This window comes from Ailuropoda melanoleuca, chromosome 13 (genome assembly GCF_002007445.2).
Source record: "Ailuropoda melanoleuca isolate Jingjing chromosome 13, ASM200744v2, whole genome shotgun sequence".
In the NCBI taxonomy this organism is placed as follows: Eukaryota; Metazoa; Chordata; class Mammalia; order Carnivora; family Ursidae; genus Ailuropoda; species Ailuropoda melanoleuca.
The window spans coordinates 7,011,523-7,034,678 of NC_048230.1; the positions used below are offsets into that span (position 1 = coordinate 7,011,523).

The 23,156-nt window shown below is 42.5% G+C and overlaps 1 protein-coding gene across 1 annotated transcript in view; it reads left to right on the forward strand.

Annotated features, from left to right (window-relative positions):
• Positions 1-299: 299 nt before the first annotated feature.
• The window catches only part of PSMD11 (proteasome 26S subunit, non-ATPase 11), a 28,307-nt gene continuing 5,450 nt past the window's right edge, over positions 300-23,156 (forward strand). Inside the window, 9 exon segments of the mRNA XM_011231197.3 lie at positions 300-457; positions 2,763-2,864; positions 8,442-8,566; positions 13,644-13,715; positions 14,087-14,144; positions 16,588-16,724; positions 16,726-16,783; positions 20,794-20,938; positions 21,983-22,043. Of these exon segments, the coding sequence (XP_011229499.1) occupies positions 367-457; positions 2,763-2,864; positions 8,442-8,566; positions 13,644-13,715; positions 14,087-14,144; positions 16,588-16,724; positions 16,726-16,783; positions 20,794-20,938; positions 21,983-22,043 (849 nt within the window). The 5' untranslated portion in view covers positions 300-366.

Consider the following 23,156-nt stretch of genomic DNA (forward strand, 5'->3'; position numbering starts at 1 on the left):
GCCAAACGGCTATCGATGAATACCTAGTCGGGTGCTCAAGGGCGAGCTGGGAGAGTTGCTGTTAAGAGGCCTCTTTTGGGGTGGGTGGGGACTAGCCTTCGGCTCTAAAGCTTAGGCACCGCCTCTCACCCGCATGCTGGCCGCTAGGCGGTGCTGGGGAGCTTGCCTCCCACCAGCCCGGGCGCCCCAGCTCTCGTCCTCACCCCTCAATCACCGACAGGCGGCAAGACTACAACTCCCGTGGTGCTCTGGGAACAGGAGGCGGGTGTGCTATGGGGGGCGGGAAGAGGGACGCGAGGGCGGGCTTTCCGGGCGTGTGTTTCCGGCGTCGGCGGCCGCGGCCGGGGACGGTGTGAAAGCGGTAAGATGGCGGCGGCGGCGGTGGTGGAGTTCCAGAGAGCCCAGTCTCTACTCAGCACCGACCGGGAGGCCTCCATCGACATTCTCCACTCCATCGGTAAAGGTCGCCGCGCCCCCTCTCTGACCCTGCCGGCTCAGCTTGGCCTGTGTGGGTCGGCGGCTGTGGAGCGGGGCCGGGCTAGCCGGCTCTGGTGCTGCTGACTCACTGTGTGTGAGGGGGGCCGGGCCGGGGGCACAGGCCGCTCGCAGCTCCCTGGAGCCCCCTGGGTCCCACCCGGGTGGGAAGCCTCGAGGCAGCCCCGGCGTCCGCTTGCCGGCTGCTGACTCACGGTGGGCTCTGCGGGGAGCGAGAGGGTGGGCCGAGCCGGGGCCCCCACCACTCCCTAGCATTGCCCCCGCTCTGGCCCGTGCGGGCTGGCCCGGGATGGGAGCAGTGCCGGCCGGCGGGCTTGTCGCGAAGAGGACTGAGAGCCTCGAGTTGAAGGGCCTTGGCGAAACCCGCTGTAGACAGCGTTTCCCGCCGTTGTTATCAGCACAGCCCGCTCCGGCTGGCAGCGCGAGCGCTCGCTTTTCTCTTGGAGTTTTCTTTCTCCGGACGCTGGGAGCTGCTACCTCTCCCCAGCCTCACAGCGAAAGGGTCCACTAAAGCGAGATCTCTTTCTGAATGTGGGAAATACCGAGGGGACACCACCGCAGATTGGCATTTGGTTTGAAGAGGTGCCCGAGACGTTCCTTTGCCCCCCGTGTAGGGTGTAAGAGCGAGATGGGACCGCCGGCTAGAGGAGGTGACTAATCGTCCTAGTCTCCCCTGGAGAGGTGGGAAGTGAGTTCGGGGAGTTGTCAGCCACGGAGTTCAGGGAACCGGTCGGCTGCAGAGTGCCAGAGAAAATTCAAGTCAGTTTGTAGTAGATTGCCTTACACCTTGCACGCAACAGGAAAACTGGAACGGGAGCTCCAGCCAGTTGCTTCCGACAAGTTTCTGCCGGGATTCAGGTGTGAACAGAAATAAATTTGTGATGACAGAGAAGGCTTTTAATGTTTAAGTCGTAAAGGGTTCAGTTAGGGCACGGGCTAGCTCTTCGCTGCATATGGAGTGATGTGATCTTTTTAACGTAGCTTGAGAAGATTCAAATTGGATCAACAAGTAGCATAAGAATGCACGTGTATGTAGGACCTCCAGGATGTTGGCTTTTATGTTGACTTCTGTTGAATTTTGGTATTCCTGACCTGCGTAGAGAAAAGCCAATGACAGGATCTTGATGTCTTTATCTTTGGGGGTACTGGAAAAGGAGAGGAGGTGGGGGTTAAGATGCATCTGTGGATGGATGATTTTGGCAAATGAAAGGTTTTAATTTTGAAGTTCTGATCCTGAATTAAGTCAGTTACAATTATAGAACCGGCGTCATCTCAGTCATATATATATTTATTCTGTGAGTACACACTAATGTGAGAAGCATGGATTTTATTTTATTTTTTTGTCCTAAGTGCTTAATATTTTGTCTTTTTAAAGTGAAATTATGGTAAACACTATAGTTGGAGTATTTTGTGATTGTCCACTCTACTAGGAAAGAGTTCCCTGAAAGCTTCCCTGTTAGAGCAAGCTTGAGTCATGATGGCTACAGTCTTACTTTTTCCCAACTCCATCATGGAGTATCTAAATCTTGGTTTTTGTCAAGTCATGATGCTTTGTAAGAGAAGTGATAACTGGTGATGATCACTAAAATTATCACCACAAACTCAGAGAGGTTATTCACTGTTTGAGTGGTAAAATAGTTTTTAACAGTTCAAAGTGGGACAGATAACACAAAAAGTTATTTTAACAGGTCCTGAATCCATTATAAAGCAGCAGTCTCTTCTAAGGATCACACTGGAGCTTTGATTGGGTTGTTTTTCCTGAATGGCTTTGTAGAACGCTTATCCCTAGCACACATTTTAGGGAGGCTTTCCACAGGCTTAAAGTTTATTTGAAAGACTCTTGACTTTTTTAGTTATCAGTAAATGATGGTCTTTTGATTTTAGTTTGTAGCAGGTAAACATAGAGGCATGTTTAATATTTTCAGTAACAAAGTGCCTAACGTGGGGCTTACCACCACAAGTGACTTGTTTGAATTTTGCTTTAGCCAAGTGACTGCAACAGAAATTTCAGTGTATGTGGGTAAGGGGAATTCTAATTCATAGAATGAAAAGCACATTTAAAATCGGAGAGGAATCTATTTTTATGATTTACATGGGACATATGTCTTCAATGATGATTTCACTTTTTTAAGAGTTGGGTTTTTTTTAAAGCTCTCTAGAATTTGTCTTTCGGTAACCAAGTTTGTAGTTGGTCTTGTGAGGGTGAAATTTCCCTCAGTCTTCATTTTTTGTCAGAATTTTAAGAGGTTTGCATTTTCCTCTCTCAGTGAAGCGTGACATTCAGGAGAATGATGAGGAGGCAGTGCAGGTCAAAGAGCAGAGTATCCTGGAGCTGGGGTCTCTCTTGGCGAAGACTGGACAAGCTGCGGGTAAGTGCTGCAAATGGATTGCTTTCCCTTTTACCTGAAGTGCTGGGTGCAGTTTCAGTTTTCTCTTGTAATGGAGGAACATAGGCATGCATCCACACAGTTTATTGGTGGTATAATTCCATTTTATCCTTAACTCGTTGAGCTAGTTTTTTAGCGGGAAGCTAGGTGGACCTTTAAATTCAGTTCCTTCGTGAACAGTTTTGTTCTCCAGGTGAGGGAAGATCCTGTTCCTGTCGGGATATAGTGATCTGTGATTTGTTTCTGGTTTGAATTTTCACTGTGTTCCCTTACATAGGGGCAGCAGCATGAACAGCGGCTGTCTTTAGTGATTTCAGCTCTGATGGATTTAAGATGGATAGCAACATAGGCCCTTGACTTAAAAGTGGCTAGGGATTTTGCATCCAAGTCAGTGACTAGCTGTCCTTTTTTCCTGATAGAGTGAGAGAGACGTTAAATGGAAAGAGCCTTCCCGAGATATCTCCATTGTTACCTGGGACTTTGTGCATGTTATTGCCCAAACATTCTAGTTGTAGTTGAACCACTGAGTTTCTAGGCTTGAGATGATATTCTGATGACGGGTGTGTCCTTGGAATAAGAGTCATTAGAATAAGAGACCAGGAAGGGCCTTTGACTAGTAAAGTGGTAATAGTATTAGAGACAAGTTTGCTTAAGCTTAAATGGATGATTTTTGTCAACTTTAAAGTGAATTTAGATCTTATCTAATTTAGAATGGATTAAGTTCTGGTAAGGGACCTCATGAATTACTTTTTCACAAATAATATTGTTATCCAGGAGGTGTAAGCAAAACTTCTTGAACTTGAGAACTAAGATCTTTCACAATTAAGGATGACTAACATTGGTTATAAGGTCAGTCAACTCAAAGTCCCAGGTAACAGTAGAGTTGAGTAAAGATTTATGCAGTTGGGAGGATGTGTTTAAATGGCTTTTGTTTCTTATTTAAAATATTATTTAAAATATCTGCTATAAAACAGTTTTTAAATCCTGACTGTCCACTAGTTACTGTTTTAAGCACAAGAATGCTCCGGTTTATTGCATCCTCAAAACAGCTCAGTAAGGTAGATACTATTGTCCATTTTACACCTGAGGAAACTGAGCACAGAAGTGTTAAATAACTTATCCAGGGTCACTCATCTAGTACGTGGAAGAGGCAGCATTTGAACCATTTAGTCCCACTTCGAAGCTCTCGAGGCCTTTTGGTGTAATCATTAATGCTTTCCATAGTTAATCACTTGTGGGTTATCAGTGGTCAGTGCTGGGATTTTTCACTTAATTTATTTATTTTTTTAAGTTTATTTATTTATTTTTTAGTGATCTCTACACCCAATGTGGGGCTCGAACTCAACCCCCAGATCAAGAGTCACATGCTCTTCTGACTGAGCCAGCCAGGTGTCCCTGTTTTTTTTTCCATTTTAGACTGACTTCCCTCCTATTTAACATATTTATGGATTCCTTTTGCCTATGAGTTAATGTGAGCTTGGGGTTGCATCATAGTTTTGATTATTAGTCCATACAAAATATAATTAATAAGGTAATTTTCCTGAAAGAATTAGAAAGTCAGATAAAGTGACATAAGATTTTTCTGTTGTTGAAATTTCCAAATACCTGTTTTCCTCCAGTAGCATGGATAATTACAAATAGCATGTGGTGTAGTCAGTGCTTCAAAAATCTATCCAAAAATTTTAGCTGTTTTGCTTGAAATTCCTCTTCTGTGCTTTGCTCCCTCCTTATTCCTTGCCCCTCCCCTTTTTGTGACTCAGTACCTGAGAAGTTGAGAACTGTATAGATAAACTATTGGAATTTAACAGATGAATCATAAGGACGTTCAAGAACTTTTACAGGTTATTTGTCATTGTGTTCTAAAAAAGAGTTTGGTGAATATAGGTATATACAATAGAAACTCTAAGGGAGTCTTGGGGCCTCCATTCATGTACCTAACTACCTTTGCTATTCATAATTGATAGGTTATGTTGTTTCCTTTGATTTTCAGTTCCCTGAGAACAGAAAATATGTCTATTTCATTAATCTTCAATTTTGTTTTATTGTCCACTTAATATACAGTTAGCGCTGTGCTAAGTACTCCATTCAAAAAATATAAGATCAGGTCCCTGACCTACAGCAGTCATTTGGGAACGAGTGAATAAGGCAAGGTTTGATGAGTATAGTGGTGGGTGGAAGTGGTGCTGAGCACCATCAGACATGGTGGCTAGGCTCAGGCTCTGCAGATTTCATAGCTTGAGATTCTGAAAGATTATTTTGAGTTCTGTGACATTCTAAAAAGGAAGTTCTGGTCATATAATTGTAAATCTCAATAGGAGGAAGAAGTCATTTCATTCTTTGGGAATTAAAAAATTAATTTAGTATGTATGAAAATGGAAAGAAACAGGGAATATAACCAAGAATGAATAGCAACAATAGACTGAAATGAAAAGTGAACTGAGTCTTTGGCAACTAAGAGGTCATCTGTTTCTCTGTTGGGGTAAGAAGAATAACACTATCAGTGCTTGGAGCCAACACTGCAATGCTAGCAGGTGCTAAAGCAAAAGGCAGGCTGCTTAGTTCATGTTTCACTTTGGCCTTTTCCAGGAAGGAAAGTGATTTTCAAAAAGATAAAGAAAAAAGTATCAGAAAGAATTAAAGCCAAGGTAGAGAGAGAAGAGAGAGCAGATAGTCTCTTTAAATAAGTTCAGGTCTCTAGGCTCTGATAGTTTCTGTCTTTTAATATCAAAAGCATAGTTCTAGCAGATTGATTGATTGATTGATTGATTTATAGATTTTATTTATTAATTTGACAGAGATAGAGACAGCCAGCAAGAGAGGGAACACAAGCAGGGGGAGTGGGAGAGGAAGAAGCAGGGGGAGTGGGAGAGGAAGAAGCAGGCTCATAGCGGAGGAGCCTGATGTGGGGCTCGATCCCAGAACGCCGGGATCACGCCCTGAGCCAAAGGCAGATGCTTAACCGCTGTGCCACCCAGGCGCCCCAACTAGCAGATATATTTGTAGAGCCACTATTACCATTCTGAGAAAAGTCATGGAGGATGGAGAAGTATTAAGGAAACTGAGGATGGGCAAACATTTCACTTTGTGTGAAGATAGTGAAAAGAATAATTTCTAGACACTTTAAACTGGTAATCACTAATATCTGGGACAGATTATTTGATAAGTAGGTTTTAATCGCTTAAGACCATGGGTTTATTAAGAAAAGATTATTTGACACTCACCTTCATTCTCTTTGGTTAGCCTTATGAGACCAGGTTTGCAGGGCTCCACGGACAGTACCTTGCCAGCTGTTTTTGTAAATAAAGTTTTGTTGGAACCCAGCCACACCCATTTGTTTACATATTGTCTATGATTGCTTTTGCACTGCAGTGGCTGAATTGAGTATCTGCCAGTGAGACCACATCACCCAAAAAAGCTGAAAATATTTACTATCTGTCCTAAACAAAAAGTCTGCCAGCCTCTGGGTTAGAGCAATGATGCAAAATACATATCTGATGTAAGCCAGGCATTTGAACATTTGCCATAATAGTAATGAGAGGTACAGGGTATGAAGATCAACCTAGAGGTTTTTTTGTCTCTAGCATCCTGTCATTGGGCTCGGTCAGCATCTGGCATTGTGGCTAAAGCCATTTCGGAAGGCCTGCTTATTTTTGTAGATGACTCAGTACAGTAGAGGACAGAAATAAGATTCAGAGTTATTGCCAAAGCCAGCAAGATTAAATTCAGTGTGGTAAGTATAAAGTTATATACTTATTTTATCAAAACAGAGGAAGATGAGGAATTACCTGTCTGTGCAAAAAAGACCTTAATGGACTCGGTCTAAACAAAGAGTGCTGTTAGGAAAAAGGAAGTGGGCTATCTTGTGTTACCTGTGGTAGCCAGATCAAGAAAATTAGGCCATGACTCTACTGGTCAGACCCTACCTGGAGAATTGTTTTCAGTTCTGGGTACTACAAGTGGTATGTTTGCAAACTAGAGTTTTTAATTCATTGACAAGGAATCCGGACACCAGAACATTGGAGGAACAGTTGAAATAGCTAAAGATGTTTAGCTTGGAGAAAGGGAAAGTCAGGGAGATACAAACGGTAGTTATCTTCAGAAATTTGAGGCCATGTGGAAGAAGGGTAAGGACTTCTTAAAAAAAGAACAATTTAGTTTGACTAACATTCAGATAGTCTGCTTTCTGAACATTTCTTTCATTAGAGATTGTTCAGAATTGTTCTAGCATAGTAGGAAATACTGTGGGAGAAGGGACATTGTACTAAACTACTTTTAAAAAACTATGATTGTATAATTAAAATCTGTATAAATGTAAAAGGAATTTGAGAGGGAGACATCAGTGCAGCCTGGAGTTGGCTTGGAAGACATAATAGGACGTTAGCTGGACCTAAAAGAATATCTAAGGTTTACATAGGTCGAGAAGATGGGGGAGAAATTCTACATGGGAATGTAGCAGGATCGAGGCATGAAAGCCAGACATATGTCTAGTCTATGCAGGGGTGAATGGAGCGGCAGAATGGGGAAAATCTTAGTGGAATCAAAGGTCAGTACTGGGGAGTAAAGGGAAAGAACTTTTCCACTGTGTAGTTCCTTTCGTACCTGACACAGTCCCATGCCATCCTGTGACTGTTCAGGCAGAGGAGGTTTTCAGGACCCTGAATTAGCATTCTCAGGAGGGTGAGGTTTGCCTGCCCTGAATTAGAATCCTCAGGAGGGTGAGTCCACAATTGGAGAGTATAAAGAGGCGGTGGCAGTAAAGTAATTCTAACCTACATTCCAAAAGTACTTGCATAGTTATCAGGTTGAAATATTCTCTGATTTTTTACTCTTGTTCCTAAGATGATCCCTTAAAATGACTGTGTTGCCTTTTCCTATACAAGGGGAGAAAAAATTCTGTGGTGTATACCTTTTTTGGTCATAGTTTAAGACTTAGGCTTTACAGATAAATGAAGAATTTTAAGTGTGTATCTTTAAGGGATGGTATATATTTAAGAGGAAAACACCCTAAGCTTTCTGTGGAAAGTTTATTCAGTGTCAGGGAAGTGATATTGCTAAAAGGCTAAACTGGGGAGAACTTTGGGGTGGGGGGAGGGAATCTGGAATTGAACATCTTCGTCTGTTAAAGGGGGAGCTGCTACACTGGACTTGGAGATTCAGCAACAGCAACAAAACACCCCTCCCATGACCTCATCAGATCTGCCAGTTGTGAGGAAGTGATTTTTACCTCAGGTGTCAGAGGCACAGCATATTTCATATTCTAGCAAACTGCGCTGTGAGACCATGAGCACTTTGCTGCTTATCTGTCATTAAGATGGGTAAGTGAGGCTGAGATACGTGAGGTTTTCCCAGGGCCCTCATAGTAATCCAGTAGCTGAGTGCAGAATAGAATACAAATTCGGTATATGTTGTTCACTCATTTTTGCTACTCTGTTACCTGCTAAGGATGCTGATTGCAGTGGCATAAGGATTGATTTTATGATCTTATGTCATTATTTTAATGGGTATTTTGTCTCTAATATTGATGTTTCCTTTTTCTTTTCTGAATTGCCTTCCACACAGAGCTTGGAGGACTCCTGAAGTATGTGCGACCCTTCTTGAATTCCATCAGCAAGGCTAAGGCAGCTCGTCTGGTCCGATCTCTTCTTGATCTGTTTCTTGATATGGAAGCAGCTACAGGGCAGGAGGTAAGTTACTTTAATGGCAGGAGGTAGACAATATGGAAAAAAGTCTGTTTTAGTGAAAGCACTGCCTGCCTGCACTGTGGTACTAATGTGGAAGGGAAAGCTGGGAGGACAGCTCAGGACTTATCATGTCAGTTTCTCTTTGTTACAGGGCATTTGATACTTTGGGTCTGTTCCATGCTTTGCTTTGTAAGTGGAGATTGTGAGTGGTCCCTGGAATCCTCATTACATCAGGGTCACAAACTGATTCTTGTCTTTGAGGTATTGTATTGCCACACCTTTGTAATGTTTTCTGTGTCTGTGGTACCTTTCATTCTGTGTCACAAAGCTCCTTGTGAGCACTAAATCAGTCTTGTGGCATCCCTTCTTGGCGTGTTTTGTACTGCATATATGCCTTTATGGAGGGGTGAGCATCCATCTGTTCGTGTCTCATGTGTGCGGAAGTGACTCTGGTGTCCTGTACATGTCCTCTACAAGTTGAGACCAGACCCTGAACCATACTGAAGAGTGCCTCTTTGGAATCAGTGAGCCTCTTCTGAACTTTCGAAGATAGCTGTATTTTCTGCAGTTTGGGAGGAGACACTATCGAAGTTAAAACTTAATCTGTAAAAAGCAGCAGATTCAAGCAGGATAGATTGTGGTTGCTTGAATCTGTTTGTAGGAAGAATATAGTTGTCTTTCCTATAGATACATTGCTAGTATTCACTGAGTGCCCAGTGTGCGTCAAACACTGTTACATATACTGGGGATGCATTTGTAAAAACACAGTCACTGTTCTCATGGGGATTATATCTTAATGAGGAAGGCAGGCAATAAATAAGTATATAAACTGTCAGGTAATATAAGGACGGGGTAGGAATAGCTGGCTGGTTATATATCTCATTGTTTGCTCTAGCCTCTGTGGGTGTACAGGCAAAAGGTATGAGAGGGCACAGTAGCATTCTGAGTAAATAATGAGGAATTTCAGAAATCTAGGACATATGGATCCCACTTTGAAATCAGGTCTTTTGTAAAATCTGCTTTCTTGCCTTAATGATTCCTTGAGGCCTAGTTTAAACACCATAAACTCACTTCATTTGTAGAAAATTCATTTGTAGAGAAGTTTTCAAATCTGCGGCAGAACTACGTTTCATGATAGTAGATCAAAAATTGTTAATATTTAGATGACTATCTTTTAAAGTAAAGCATTAGAATTATTATAAATAAAAGAAAAAGTGATTTTAATGGGGTGTTAGTCTTATCTAATCCTAACTTTTTTTTAAAGAATTGTACTTTGTTCTCATGAAAAAGCAACACCATCTTTTGTTTGAAATGGGGTGCCTTATAATCGGTTGACTAAAAAATGTTAGTTTGAGACAGACTGATACGTGTTACTTGGAACTTTTTAGGCAGAAAGAATTAATTATCAAAGCTGCTCCTTTGCACACTGAAATCTCCAGGATTTGTCCCTTCCCATAGCATAGAGTTGACTCAGTGGATGGAATTGCGTTTGTGTAACGAACAATTCTCCTACTCCTTTGTGGAGGTCCATTAAATCATAATTCAGCACTCTCCTATGATTGGCTAGTGGCATTTACTGGCCTTTATCATGTGGCTCCGTGTCTGGTTAGGCCCTCCTGTCTAAAATACCCCATCTGCTTTACTTTTCTTCATACTTATTTTCCTTTTTAACATCTGTTTCCTCCTTAGAATAGAAATTCATGAGAGTAGCTAGTGTGTCCTGTCCAGTGCTGTACCCGTGTCATTTAGAGTAGTTTGGCCCAGGGGAGCTACAGAACTCATATTGTTGGAGGAATGTATGGATAATGCCTTCCCCATGGTCGATGCTTAGGAGATAACTTTTTGAATTAAGACATAGATTTACTGAATTGAGATACAAGCGTAAGCGTTGTTACTGCATTTCTTTAGGTGACTCAGGGTCTCTGACTTGGAGAAATTGGAGCTATGTGTTCATCTTGGAACATTCTAGGTTCTTTTAAAATTCTTTGATTGAGTGATGGGCAAGGATAGGGGAGCAAGTTATAGGTCACTGTAGTAGTATTGTGGGCTGAGGCAAAAGAGGAAGTTTGCGAACATCGTTAGGAGTTTTGTGTTGGTGAGTTTGGTACCCAAGAGGGTGGAGGAGGGGATTTTTCTTGCCTTTTTCTGTTTGGGAACTAACCATAAGTTGGGTAGATGTACAAAAACAGTTTTTAGCTTGCTGTATTCCAAAAGGTGGTCGGAATCAGGTTAGGATTGAGTGAATTGCAGCACCAAGGTTTAGAGCCTAGAAAGTGAGGATGTACGTGTGAGGTAAGGGAGTGGGATGGGAGAGTGAGAATGGGGTGGTTGGCAGGGGGACGGGGAGTAGAGAATTGGGGTGAGGAGGGGACTGAGCCAGAGCCTTGCCAAATAGTGAACTGAAATTTCAAAATTTACCTTACCTTTCAGGGCTCTCTGGGTAGTTGCCCAGGGGAAGCCATTTTTGGTATAGTCTATCCAACTGAAACCACAATAGCACGTTTTAAGAAACCTTACACTGGGGGCGCCTGGGTGGCTCAGTCGTTAAGCGCCTTTGGCTCAGGGCATGATCCCAGGGTCCTGGGATCGAGCCCCGCGTCGGGCCCCTCCACTGGGAGCCTGCTTCTTCCTCTCCCACTCCCCCCGCTTGTGTTCTCTCTCTCGCTGGCTGTTCCCTCTCTGTCAAATAAATAAATAAAATCTGTAAAAAAACAAAAACAAAAAAAACAATCTTACACTGAATCCAGTTATTGAAACAGTTATTTCTGTGGAAAAAAGGAGTTTGTGCTAGAGAATTTCAGACTTGGAATAGTAGTTATTATTCTCCCATAAGGATTTAGTTAATAAAGGCATTAAAAAAAAATGGTTAAGTGTACTGATTTAAAACTGAAATGTCTGGGGCACCCGAATGGCTGCCCTGCTTTCAGCTCGGGTCATGATCCCAGGGTCCTGGGATCGAGCCCCACATCAGGCTCCCTGCTTGGCGGGGAACCTGCTTCTCCCTCTTCCTATGCCTGCTGCTCCCCCCTGCTTGTGTGCTCACGTGCTTTCTCTCTGTCAAAATAAATAAAATCTTTAAGAAACAAAACAAACTTAAATGTCTGATTTCTGTCACATCAAGTTTTTGTACTCAGAAAGGGCTTTCTCCAGAAGCAGGGGCTTCTCATATATTCTTATCCCCTTTTTATTAGTCATTGTCCGCATTAACAAAGCACAGAGCCTCAAACAAACTAGTTGTGTAGCAAGGCCAATGGCCTTTAAAATTTTTCCTTAGAATTGAGGTGTCGGTTTTACCAGTTACAGCCCTAGAGAGTGCAAATCATGCACCCTGTAATGGATGACAGATAGTCGGTTCGGTTTGTAAAAAAAATCCCTACTCTAGGAGAAATGTCAGTACCCACCTGAACAAGAGCGCTGGGATAGGGTCAAGTTCTGATCCCAGCAGCTGGTATGTGACCTTGAGTCACATCTGGACTGTTAGGGAAATGGGGACGTTGGGATGGTGGAGTAGAATTCAGTGTTTCTTAACTAGAGATCTACATCTGAGTGGCCAGGCTCTATTCCAGACTACTGAGTCAGGAGCCTCGGCATCCATTTTTGTATTCTTAAAAAAGCTCCCTGGGTAAAACTGGGACGGTAAGCATTTCTTAGCCCTCCGAAGACACAGGAGTAAGGACTCTTGTATTTTCGTTGTTAAACACATTCAGCAAAGTATTTTCAGTTCCATTCATGTCATGAACAGAGATTTACTTTGAGTTTTCAGAACGTAACTCAAAACTCTGAAATTGTGATTGGCTTGCTTTTAATTTAGTTTTTGTAGAATTTTTAGGAGGTCGGTTTAGTGCTGGAGATTTAAGTAGCCACCAGGGGGCTTCAGTGAGTTAAAAAGATTCTGTTGAGTCCCTTACTGGTGAATCCTCCAAATACCATGTAATGTCATCTGTTTACTTACTGAGCTTGGACTTGGGGTCTAAAGGCAGAAGATCTGTCAGTTTGAATTATGTGCTGTTCCTGTTCCTTCCTTGTAACACCTCTTAAGAGATCTTCGGATGTATATAAAGATCGGTTGTATTAGCAGTTAGTTCTCCGGAAAGTTCAGTTTCTTTCTATCTTATGCTCTGAATCTTAATACAAAATTTACAGTAACAGAAGTGATACAAGATCTGCAGTACTTAATGTGTACTTTCTCATAGCTGGTATGTCACAGATACCTGATGGCATGTAGACCATCCGGCATAGAACATTGCTTTAAATCAGTTACTTTGCACATTATCTCACTGCTTGGGTGGCAGATAGAACTGGGGGTTCAAAGCACCTTTATTATATTTTTTATTCATTCATTTATTTTTTTTTAAGTAGGCTCTGCACCCAACGTGGGGCTCGAACTCATGACCCTGAGATCAGGAGTCACATGTTCTACCAACTGAGCCAGCCAGGTGCCCCCAAAACACTTTTCAATAAAGCCTTAAAGTCCTTTTAAGTGTTAGGCTAAGTGTAATTTCTTTTACTCCCTTTAATACATGCTAAGTGTCTTGTATTGTGATGATGAATTGGTTAGTTGCACTTGTTAGTATCGGAAAGGGAAGAGCCAGCTGGGCCTTCTGAGTCTTACAGGTAACTGTTAGGAACAAGGCATTTGTGCTTAGGCCGGGGATTTCTTCCCTTTACTACCAGTGGGTTCATGTTAACACATTGCCATTACTATTTGCAACTACTTAGGGAGAAATTTCTGCTTTAAAGATTTCTCAGCCATTGTAGAAACCTGTATTCCAGGCTGTATATGTTATAAGTTCGGGGTCCCTCCTGGGAAGGTAGAAGAGTAATCTTGAAGAGGAAGCTCTTTTTCCAAAAGAACACAATCTAAGCACAAAAATACTTTGTGTATAAAAAGCCAAGTTGATTCTCCATTATGATATAACCGTTACACAGTGAGATACTGTAGATCAAGGCATGTCCCCTGAGACATTAAGTAGAGCAATGTGGGTAATATCTAAGGAGGGAGTTAAAGCTGTTCTCCAGAGCAAGGTTCGTGGGAAGAATGTGAGGACATAATATTGCATGTCCTGTCTCTTTGTTGCAGGTCGAGTTGTGTTTAGAGTGCATTGAATGGGCCAAATCAGAGAAACGAACTTTCTTACGCCAAGCTTTGGAGGTATGTGCCTACGTTAGTGCTGCTTTCAGGTCTCTAGGCATTAGACTGTCAGTGTAAGGACCACCATTCTGATCCCAAGTATTTTCAGGGATTTTGTGTTATCCAGGCACCAAAGATTAATGATAGTAATCCCAGCTCATGAGAATACCTGCTGTAGGGCTCCGAGAAGTAAGCAGCAGCACAGTAAACTTAACAGTCACTGGCCATAGTAGCAGATAATACCATGGGCTACATCGTTGCTTAGGCTGGATTTGATGCTGTCTCCAGAACTTGTATATTCAACAGTAACAGTTCTGTGACTGTCAATCTTTGATTTCTTTCTTTGGCTTTTTTCTTTCTTTCTGTCAGTCAATGCCTTTTCTCTTTCCTAGGCAAGACTGGTGTCTTTGTACTTTGATACCAAGAGGTACCAGGAAGCATTGCATTTGGGTAAGTAAGCTGGTAGAAAGTAATAAGGCATCCTAGCTGGCTAAATAAATGTATTCGTTCTGAACCTGGCCACTCTTACTAGTTACATAGTAATTATGTTCTGCCTGCTTCTAAGAAGAATTTAAAGTGGCTTTGCATTTACTGAATCTGTTGTGGAGAAATGCCATTTGGAAGTTTTCAGTAACTAACCAGAGTTAATCTGCCAAATTTAGAAAACCAAAGGGTCAAACTGCAAGTGTTTTACTATTATGTTTACTATATTTGTTCATAATTACACTCAAAATCTATTTTAAAACTCAAGAAGTTAATTGGTGCAAATGTATATGGTGGCTAGAGTGGGCTGACTCAGACTTTCCCCTGTGTGGCCTTTAAACACCCTGAAATCTTTGCCTGCTGCTTTTTTTTTTTTTTTTAATTGGCAGATTGGACTATTTTCCCCACATCGAAGAATATAGCTTTTTATGACCTGTTAAGAAATTGCCAATATTCAGTTTTTATCCTGCAAAATGGCATTTTATTTGGTTCAAACTAATAATAGCATTAAAAAAATAAGTTTTTTAAGTTTTATTTATGTAATCTGTACACCAAGTGTGAGGCTCGAATTCACGACCCCGAAATCGAGAGTCACATGCTCTTCCGACTGAGCCAGCCAGGCACCACCCCCCCCAAAATAACAGTTTTAGTGAGATGTAATTCATAGACCATAAATTCACCCTTTTAAAAGTGTATGATCCCGTGGTTTTTAGTATATTCTTAGTTGTACAATCGTCACCACAATCTGATTTCAGAACATTTTCATCACCCTGGAAAGAAACCTCGTACCCATGTTATCATTCCCATTATTCCCTCCCCCTGCCAGGCAACCACTAATCTACTTTCTGCCTCTATGGATATGCCTGTTGTGGATATTTCATATAAATAGAGTCACATAATATGTGGTCTTTGTGGTTGGCATCTTTCGCTTAGCATGTGTTCAAGGTCTATCCATGTATATCCCTGTAGCATGTATCACTACTTTATTTGTTTTTATTGCTGAATGTCCATGGTGTGGTTATGCCATATTTTGTTTTAGTCATCTTTGTGGGGTTGAAAGTGCTCTCTCATTGCGGTTTTGATCTCCATTTCCCTGATGACTAGTGATGCTGAGCATCGTTTTATGTACTTATTGGCCATTTGTATGTCTTTGGAGAGATGTTTATTCTGTCATTTGCTAATTTTTTAATTGGGTTGTTTGTGTTTTTATTGCTTATTCTGGATAAAGTTCCCTTACCAGATACATGATTTGCAAATTTTTTTCTCCATTTTATGAATTGCTTTTTCATTTTCTTGAATAGTGTCCTTTGAGGCACATTTTAATTTAAAGTCCATTTATTTTTCATTTAATCTTACTTTATTTTTGAGAGAGAGTGCGTGCATGTGCGTGGGCAGGGGGTAGGGAGGGGGAGAGGGAGAGAGAGAATCCTAAGCAGGCTCCATGCCCAGCTTGGAGCCTGATGCAGGGCTCGATCTTACAACCCAGATATCACGACCTGAGCAGAAATCCAGAGTTGAATGCTTAACTGACTGAGCCACCCAGGCACCCATAAGTCCCATTTATTTATTTTTTTGTTGCTTATGCTTTTGCTATCATACCTAAGAAATCATTGCCTAATCCCAGATCACAAAGATTTTATTCCTGTGTTTTGTGGGTTTAGCTCTTACATTCAGTTCTTTGATTTATTTTGAGTTATTTTTTTATTTTTTTAAAGATTTTTTAATTTCTTTATTCGACAGAGATAGAGACAGCCAGCGAGAGAGGGAACACAAGCAGGGGGAGTGGGAGAGGAAGAAGCAGGCTCACAGAGGAAGAGCCTGATGTGGGGCTCGATCCCATAACGCCGGGATTACGCCCTGAGCCGAAGGCAGATGCTTAACCGCTATGCCACCCAGGCGCCCCAATTTTGAGTTATTTTTTATATATGACGCAAGTCTGTTTGGATTTGATTTTCCCATCTGAGATGGGAAGAAGGTGTATTTGGAGAGCATTGGCATGTCCAGAACTCTTTCCTTCCCCGACCAACCTTAGTGCCTGCCATTTCTTATGTAGTCTTATGATTGCTAGATGGGAAGAGAATGAGATCTAGTGGCTGTCTGAACTGAATAAGTAGTTTCAGCATGTTGGTGGAGATTCTCATTATATTCAAATCTTTGAAGGAAGCTTATAGGACTTTTGGCTCTCATGTTGTCATTAGTATGCTGAAAACTTCAAAGAGATTTGTGTTTCTCTTTGGGGAGATAGCACGTTAATAAAAAAATTTAATTCTTGCAAATAGACCACCTCTCTTTGAGTCAGGCAGGTTTCTTTATCCTGAGTGTTCTTGTGAGGGTGGGAGAGTGAGATGTTGTAATATTAAGGTATTAAGATTATGGCTAATAAAGGGGTATATATTTTTTCTTGCTCCAGGTTCTCAGCTGCTGCGGGAGTTGAAAAAGATGGATGACAAAGCCCTTTTGGTGGAAGTACAGCTTTTAGAAAGCAAAACATACCATGCCCTGAGCAACCTGCCGAAAGCCCGAGCTGCCTTAACCTCTGCTCGGACTTACAGCAAATGCTATCTACTGCCCCCCTAAATTGCAGGCCACCTTGGATATGCAGTCAGGTAACACCCTAGCTACTCATGGGATGTTTTCTTAAAGCTCTTCTTATTTCACAGTGGGGTGTAGGGGGATGGGAATAGAGAATGTAATTGGCCTATTCCACTCAAGCTTGTCAGAGAAACCCAGTTAGAAAGGTACCTTCCCTCCTATTAACTTGTTGTTAACTGTCTAAAATATATATATATATATATATTTTTTTTTTTAAAGCCGAAGGCAGACGCTTAACCGCTGTGCCACCCAGGCGCCCCATACTGTCTAAAATATATTAAGAAAATGCTTATCTGTGGCTGGCCAGGCAACTTGTTTGTTAGAGCCAAGACCCTTACAGGTTTAAAAAAACTCCCTTAACTTCCATCTTAGGCACTCATTTAGGGGGTACCATTTCTCTCCAGGGTTAGACTAACCCAAGTCTCTTGTCACTTGGAGACCTTGGTAAAGCATGTTGGGCTTTTCCAAAGGGCCTCACATCAGGGCTAAGGAAAGCCGCCTCCACTACCCTGCATTTCAGTTGAGTGTAGTGGATACCTTTCTGATGGAGTGTGTGAGTAGTGGGGCTTAGAGGTCATGGATTGGCAGTGGAATGCTTTTTCTTGTGGTCAGTAGCTTTTATTAGTCTTAGTTTATCATCATTATGGAAGGAGCACTGGAATTGGAGGCCCAAGACTTATGTAAGTCCTGGCATTACCTCCCTGCAATCTTTTTTCCATATTTGTGTAAGAGCAAGAATGTGTAAGAGTAAGCTGCACTCCCAGCTTATCAGGTATTGTGAATAGCAAACGGCTTATTTTGTCATTCAGAGATTAAGAGCAGGAGCTCTACAAACCACCTTTCCTAGGTTGAAATTTTGGTTCTGTCAATTCGATTCTGTCAAATTTTGGTTCTGTGTGACCTGGGCAAGTTATTTAATTTATCTTTAGTTCATCTGTAAACTGGTGACAGTGAGTAATCGTCCCTCCTCATAGGATGGTGGTGAGGGTTCAGTGAGGTGATGAATGTGAAGCCCTTACCTCTACCTCGCTTTGACCAGTCCTGGCACTTTCTTTAAGCTGCTCCTCTTTCATCATGCCTGTCCCTCAGGGACAAGAGCTGCATTTGCATCGGATTTCGCAGAGGAAATAGAGGCCATGTTGACATGAGCCCTTCCCTCTTTCTCTCCAGAATTTGTATCACAGCCCAGTTTGCTCCATATTAAGAATGATTCTTTCACCTGTCCTTTTGTTCCATTCTAAGTCTTCAGTCTTTCTTCTCCACTTGTATCTTCCTCTTAGTCCTTGAACTGCCCCAGCTGCAAAAAGCACAGCCCTTTCTCCTAAATTGCTGTCTTCTTTTCTGTGAAGTTTCTTGAAAAAGTTGAAAGAGTATCCTTACTTTTGGGGTCTCTTTTGACTCCTTGAAAGAAGTCAATAACTCCCCTGTAACTTCTGCCTTTTAGGGGGAAATTGATCCTATTGAACACTCTAGACTTCTTTGAGATCTCTGTCTTCCTCATTCTCCTCCCTTGACTAACTGTCCTTGGTCACACTTTGCTGTTTCCTGTTCCTTCTGACTTTTAAGTGTGGGTGTTCCTCAGTGTTGTTCTCTTAGGTTTTTTTCCCTTCCTGTTCTCTGTTTCCTGTCTGAAGTGCCGTCCTCACCCATGGCATTAGCTGCTGCGGGCTCTAGTGGTCTCCTCACTTAGATCCTCAGTAGCTTCCCTTTCTCCTAAACTCTGGATTCGGATTTCCAGCTGCATAGTGGACGTTCATACATAAATGCCTTATAAGTGTCTCAGCCTCAACATGTCAAAAAGCAAAGTTATTATCTAACTACTCCCTCAGCCTTTTTTCCCTATTCAAGTTAATGGTATCATTATTGACTTAATATTACTCAAGCTATTGTCTTTGGAGTAGTTTTGACCCCGTTTTCTCCTCGCCCCTCATCTCCAGTCAGTTGCTAGATCAGGTGGAGTCTGTCTCCAAACCGACCCTTTCTTTTCCATCTGTGCAGTCACTGCTCTAATGAAGGCCTCGGCCTTTGGAGCAAACTTCTGCTGATCTGACTGTCCCCGATCGCTTTTCCGAATCCACTTTTTTTTAACTGGCCCCAAAGTCATTTTTCTCAAACACAGATCAGATCATGTAACTCCTTTGAAATTCTCCAGTGGTTCCCCATTATCCCCAGGCTACATTTTACTTTAACATGGTATGCAAAAGGAAGGCGTCTTTTCCTTTTTATCAGTCACCAAATGACTTCATGTGTTCTTGCTTTTGTGCCTTTGTGTATTTTGTCTTCTTTGCATGGAAATTCCCCTTCTCATCTCTCCCCTTGGTAAACTCCCATGTATCTTTCCAGATCTAGTTCATATGTCTCCTCTGCAAGCCCTCTTTAGTGCTTTGTTTTCTTTTGGACTTCCCCTCTCAAAGCTATATTCTTTTGTACATATGATGGTACTAATCTTGTTTCTGTTTTGGTGACCATCTTTCCCACTGTGAGACTATGAGCTTCATGAGGGCCTTTTATTCACACTTACTTCCTCTGTAATTGTATCAGTGCCTGGTAGATCGTAGACATTTGTTAATACTTGTGTTGAATGAGTGACAGTTTAGTTTTTTGTTTTTGTTTTTAAATAACAACCCTCATATACTAGCCACAATGCTTGGAGTGCTAATGTGGGCCCTATTTATTAATGTATTTGGGAAAGCAGTACAGTTCTTGGGCCTTATTTTACTTTTTTTTTTCTTAAACCAGTCTTATTGTGGGTCTCCGGTCTATTCTCTTCTAGCTCTGGACCAGGAGGCACGGGGAATGGGGATTTATCTCCTTTAGTTTAGCAGCGTTAATAGTTTGTTGGGCATTCTTGAGGGAGGTCAAGAGAAGCATGGATTTTCTCCAGCTCCCTGTAGGTAAGAACAGTAGAGAAGAAGGATCTGATTCCTTTAGCCTCAAAATGAGAGGCTTCTTGGGTAGAGTAAAAACTACTGGGGTGTGGCACATATCACTCAGTAAATGGTATTAAGTCAGAAGTTCCCAGATGGCGTGGAGGCACACAGGTAAGTGACAGGTGGGTTAAAAATGTGCTGAAACGTTGTTTCCTTGGGTCATATGTAAGCAGTTTCATCTTTTTACTTCAAGGTGCTGAATATTTTCTCTGTGTACCTTGATGTGAAAAATGTTGGGAAGCACTGTGGTGAACAAGGGGGGCTGAGGTTTGTAACCTCATCAGGGGCTAAAGCCGGGTTAGAACTGACACACTCCGAGGACTCAGATGCCTCCCAAGCTAGAAAGAACTAAATTTCATGTTATCCCAAGTGATAGCACAGGTTGGAAGTAACAGCAGGTTCATTCGAAGTTAGCCTCATTGGGATCAACCCACTTCTAAACAGTAGAGACTTGTTTAGATAAACTGTGGCATCTCAGCCTGAGGAAGTGCTGCTTAACCGTGTGCAGTTCAGTTCATTTCATGGATCTGGCATAGTATGAAATCTATATATTGATTGCATCTAGGCAGAAGCACATCTATAAATAACAACTATCTGAAGCGAGAGTATAAGAAGTTGGATTTTTTTTTTCTCTTACGAGAGCTGCTTACATACAAAAATGTCAAGCTTAGAAAAGCTGTCGTAAAGATATGTTATTAAAACGGGTTATACAGGCAGTCCAGGGATGTTTGGTTCAACTTCCTGACTCGTGAGGGTGATGTCCTGGAGGGTAACTGTGGCCTTTTCTAGTGGCTTCAAAAGATAGCAGAACCTCAGTGGTGATGAGAAGCATGGGGAAAGATGTTAATGTGTAGTTTTTAGGATCCCCTTTAAGTAGGATCTCTAACTCCTTTGGGATTTATATTGTCAAGATGACTGACCTCATCCCAGCTTTACCACTAGCTGGCAGTGACTTTGGGGCAGGTCCTTTATTCTTTCCTGACCTCATCACTAAGTAGATGAGATTGGGATAGATTTTGGAAGCTCTTCCCAGCTCTGATCTTTGATGGTCTGTTATCTCATATGGTTTTTACTCCTTTCTTTTCAATGTCCAGGTATTATCCACGCAGCAGAGGAGAAGGATTGGAAAACTGCGTACTCGTATTTCTATGAGGCATTTGAGGGTTATGACTCCATCGATAGCCCCAAGGCCATCACATCTCTGAAGTACATGTTGCTGTGCAAAATCATGCTCAACACGTAGGTGGACAGTCACTCGGGGTCATGAGAACTCAGGTTCTGCACCTCGGTTTTCTGTCACGCACACAGCTTGCACAGGGAGCTGGGCTGGGTAGAAGTAGCAGCTGCCGCCTTTGGGGCTGGTCGACGCGGAGTGGGAGGATCGAAGGTGTTCCAGAGCACTTTTGCTGCTAGGCTCTGAGAATCAGGGAGACAGATTAGAGCAGTCTCCTTTCCAGACTCTTGGAGTGTGCTCATCATCCTGCAATTATTCTGACCAGGGAGTTGCTGAGCACCAGACAGAGGGCCTGGAAATAGCTTAGGGTCCAGCACTGGCCAGCTGGGCCACCCAGAATGAGAGTGGGTTAAGGAAGACGTGAGGGAGAGGTTTGAGAAGGGGAACAACAAACAGCAAGTAGGACAGAACTTTTTATAAGGAATTCTGCAGAATTGATCCACATTCCTTTGGGAATAAATGTGGTATTGACTAGGACTTTTTGGATCTTTGCGTTATACAGGGGTTGTGTTTTAATAAGACCTGTTGTCCTGGGATTTGACTTAAATTTATTACCCTGCCTGTTGGGTCTGTTAGTTGTGGTACATTCAGTGTGGCGTTCTTTTTAATGCTGGAGTTTTTCTACTCTTCAATGCTGAGCTTGGGCCTAGAGTAGAGAAAGCCTGGCTTCTGTGAGGTGAGGGACATAATGGGTTTAGGGGTGGGGACTCTTACCTCCGTGGGCAGTCTTCTCAGTGGAATTCTTTTTTTTTTTTTTTTTTAAATATTTTATTTTATTTATTTGACAGAGATAGAGACAGCCAGCGAGAGAGGGAACACAAGCAGGGGGAGTGGGAGAGGAAGAAGCAGGCTCACAGCAGAGGAGCCTGATGTGGGGCTCGATCCCATAATGCCGGGATCATGCCCTGAGCCGAAGGCAGACGCTTAACCACTGTGCCACCCAGGCGCCCCTCTCAGTGGAATTCTGAGAAAAAGAAATTTGCCTAAACCTATACTTAGAAATATAACGTCCTGGAGCAGTGACCAAGTATGTCTGTTTTTTTTTCTAGCCCAGAAGATGTCCAGGCTTTGGTGAGCGGGAAGCTTGCACTTCGGTATGCGGGGAGGCAGGTAGGGAATACCTTGACTGCAGTTCTCTCCTCTACTCGCTCTGCAGCCAGTACATTGTCATGATGCCCGGTGAGACCGGTGCTCTTGCGGTCTCCATTCTGTATTCTCTGCGTGGCCCCCCCACTCCTCCTGCCACACCTTTTCCCTGAAGCCCATTCTGTGTATTTTCTATACTGTTAAATCGTTGGTCTGGAGAGTCAGTGTTTGGTACTCTTATGGACGTCAGGTGGTTTGAGGGAGTTATAGAACTGAAGTGTAGCATTTGCACAAGTTAGGCTGCATTTAGCTTTGACCAAAAAATTTATCTGTCATGAGCCTGACATGCAAGCTTAACATGTACAGAATAGGAAATGTTGGATTCTCCATGAGTCTGGAGCCTGGTAAGGTCTGGTGCACACGTGCTTTATAGGGAGGTCGAAGGGCTTGGTGCAGAAACTGGATTTTGAAGGCCCACCCAAGTGCTTCTCAGTACCTTTCCACTCATGTCCTGAGTTTTGAGTGTGGTTCAAGAGGCCTTTGATAGTCGGTAGCCCCTTTTGTGCCTGAGTAGGTATGAGTATGACCTGTGTGAAGGTGGTCTCAGACGCCTGGACCATCCCTTCTTTGTACTTTGTTTGATTATAAAAAAAAAGTAAAAGTAATCTTTATAGATTTCTAATGCAGTTGTTTCTAAACAATAGACACATTAGCAATCTCACATCTTTGGAGGAATGGCCACAACAGATGGTTTCTTCCTTCTCTACAAGTGGCTCTAGTTTTGGGCTCCTAGTTTTGACCACAGGAGTAGTTGTTATTACTGTAGTGAAGGACTCACAGCCCTATCTAGAGTGAGAGTTGAGAACGGGCTACGAGAGGTCATGTGTCCAGGACAGGGTCAGGTAACTATTAAATGGTAGAGTCAGACTTTAAACTTGAGTTATCTGGCTCTTAGTTCCAGGCTTTTCTTATTCTGACATTTGTTCTGTCTAGGGGACAAATGCTGAGACAGACCACACTAATGCTTAGTTTTGCACCATTTCAAAAGTTTGCCATATAACACACACCATCCTTACATAAGGGCATAGGCTGCTACCAGAGGAGCTCCTTCTGGTCCTTTCTACCCTGATGACAGCT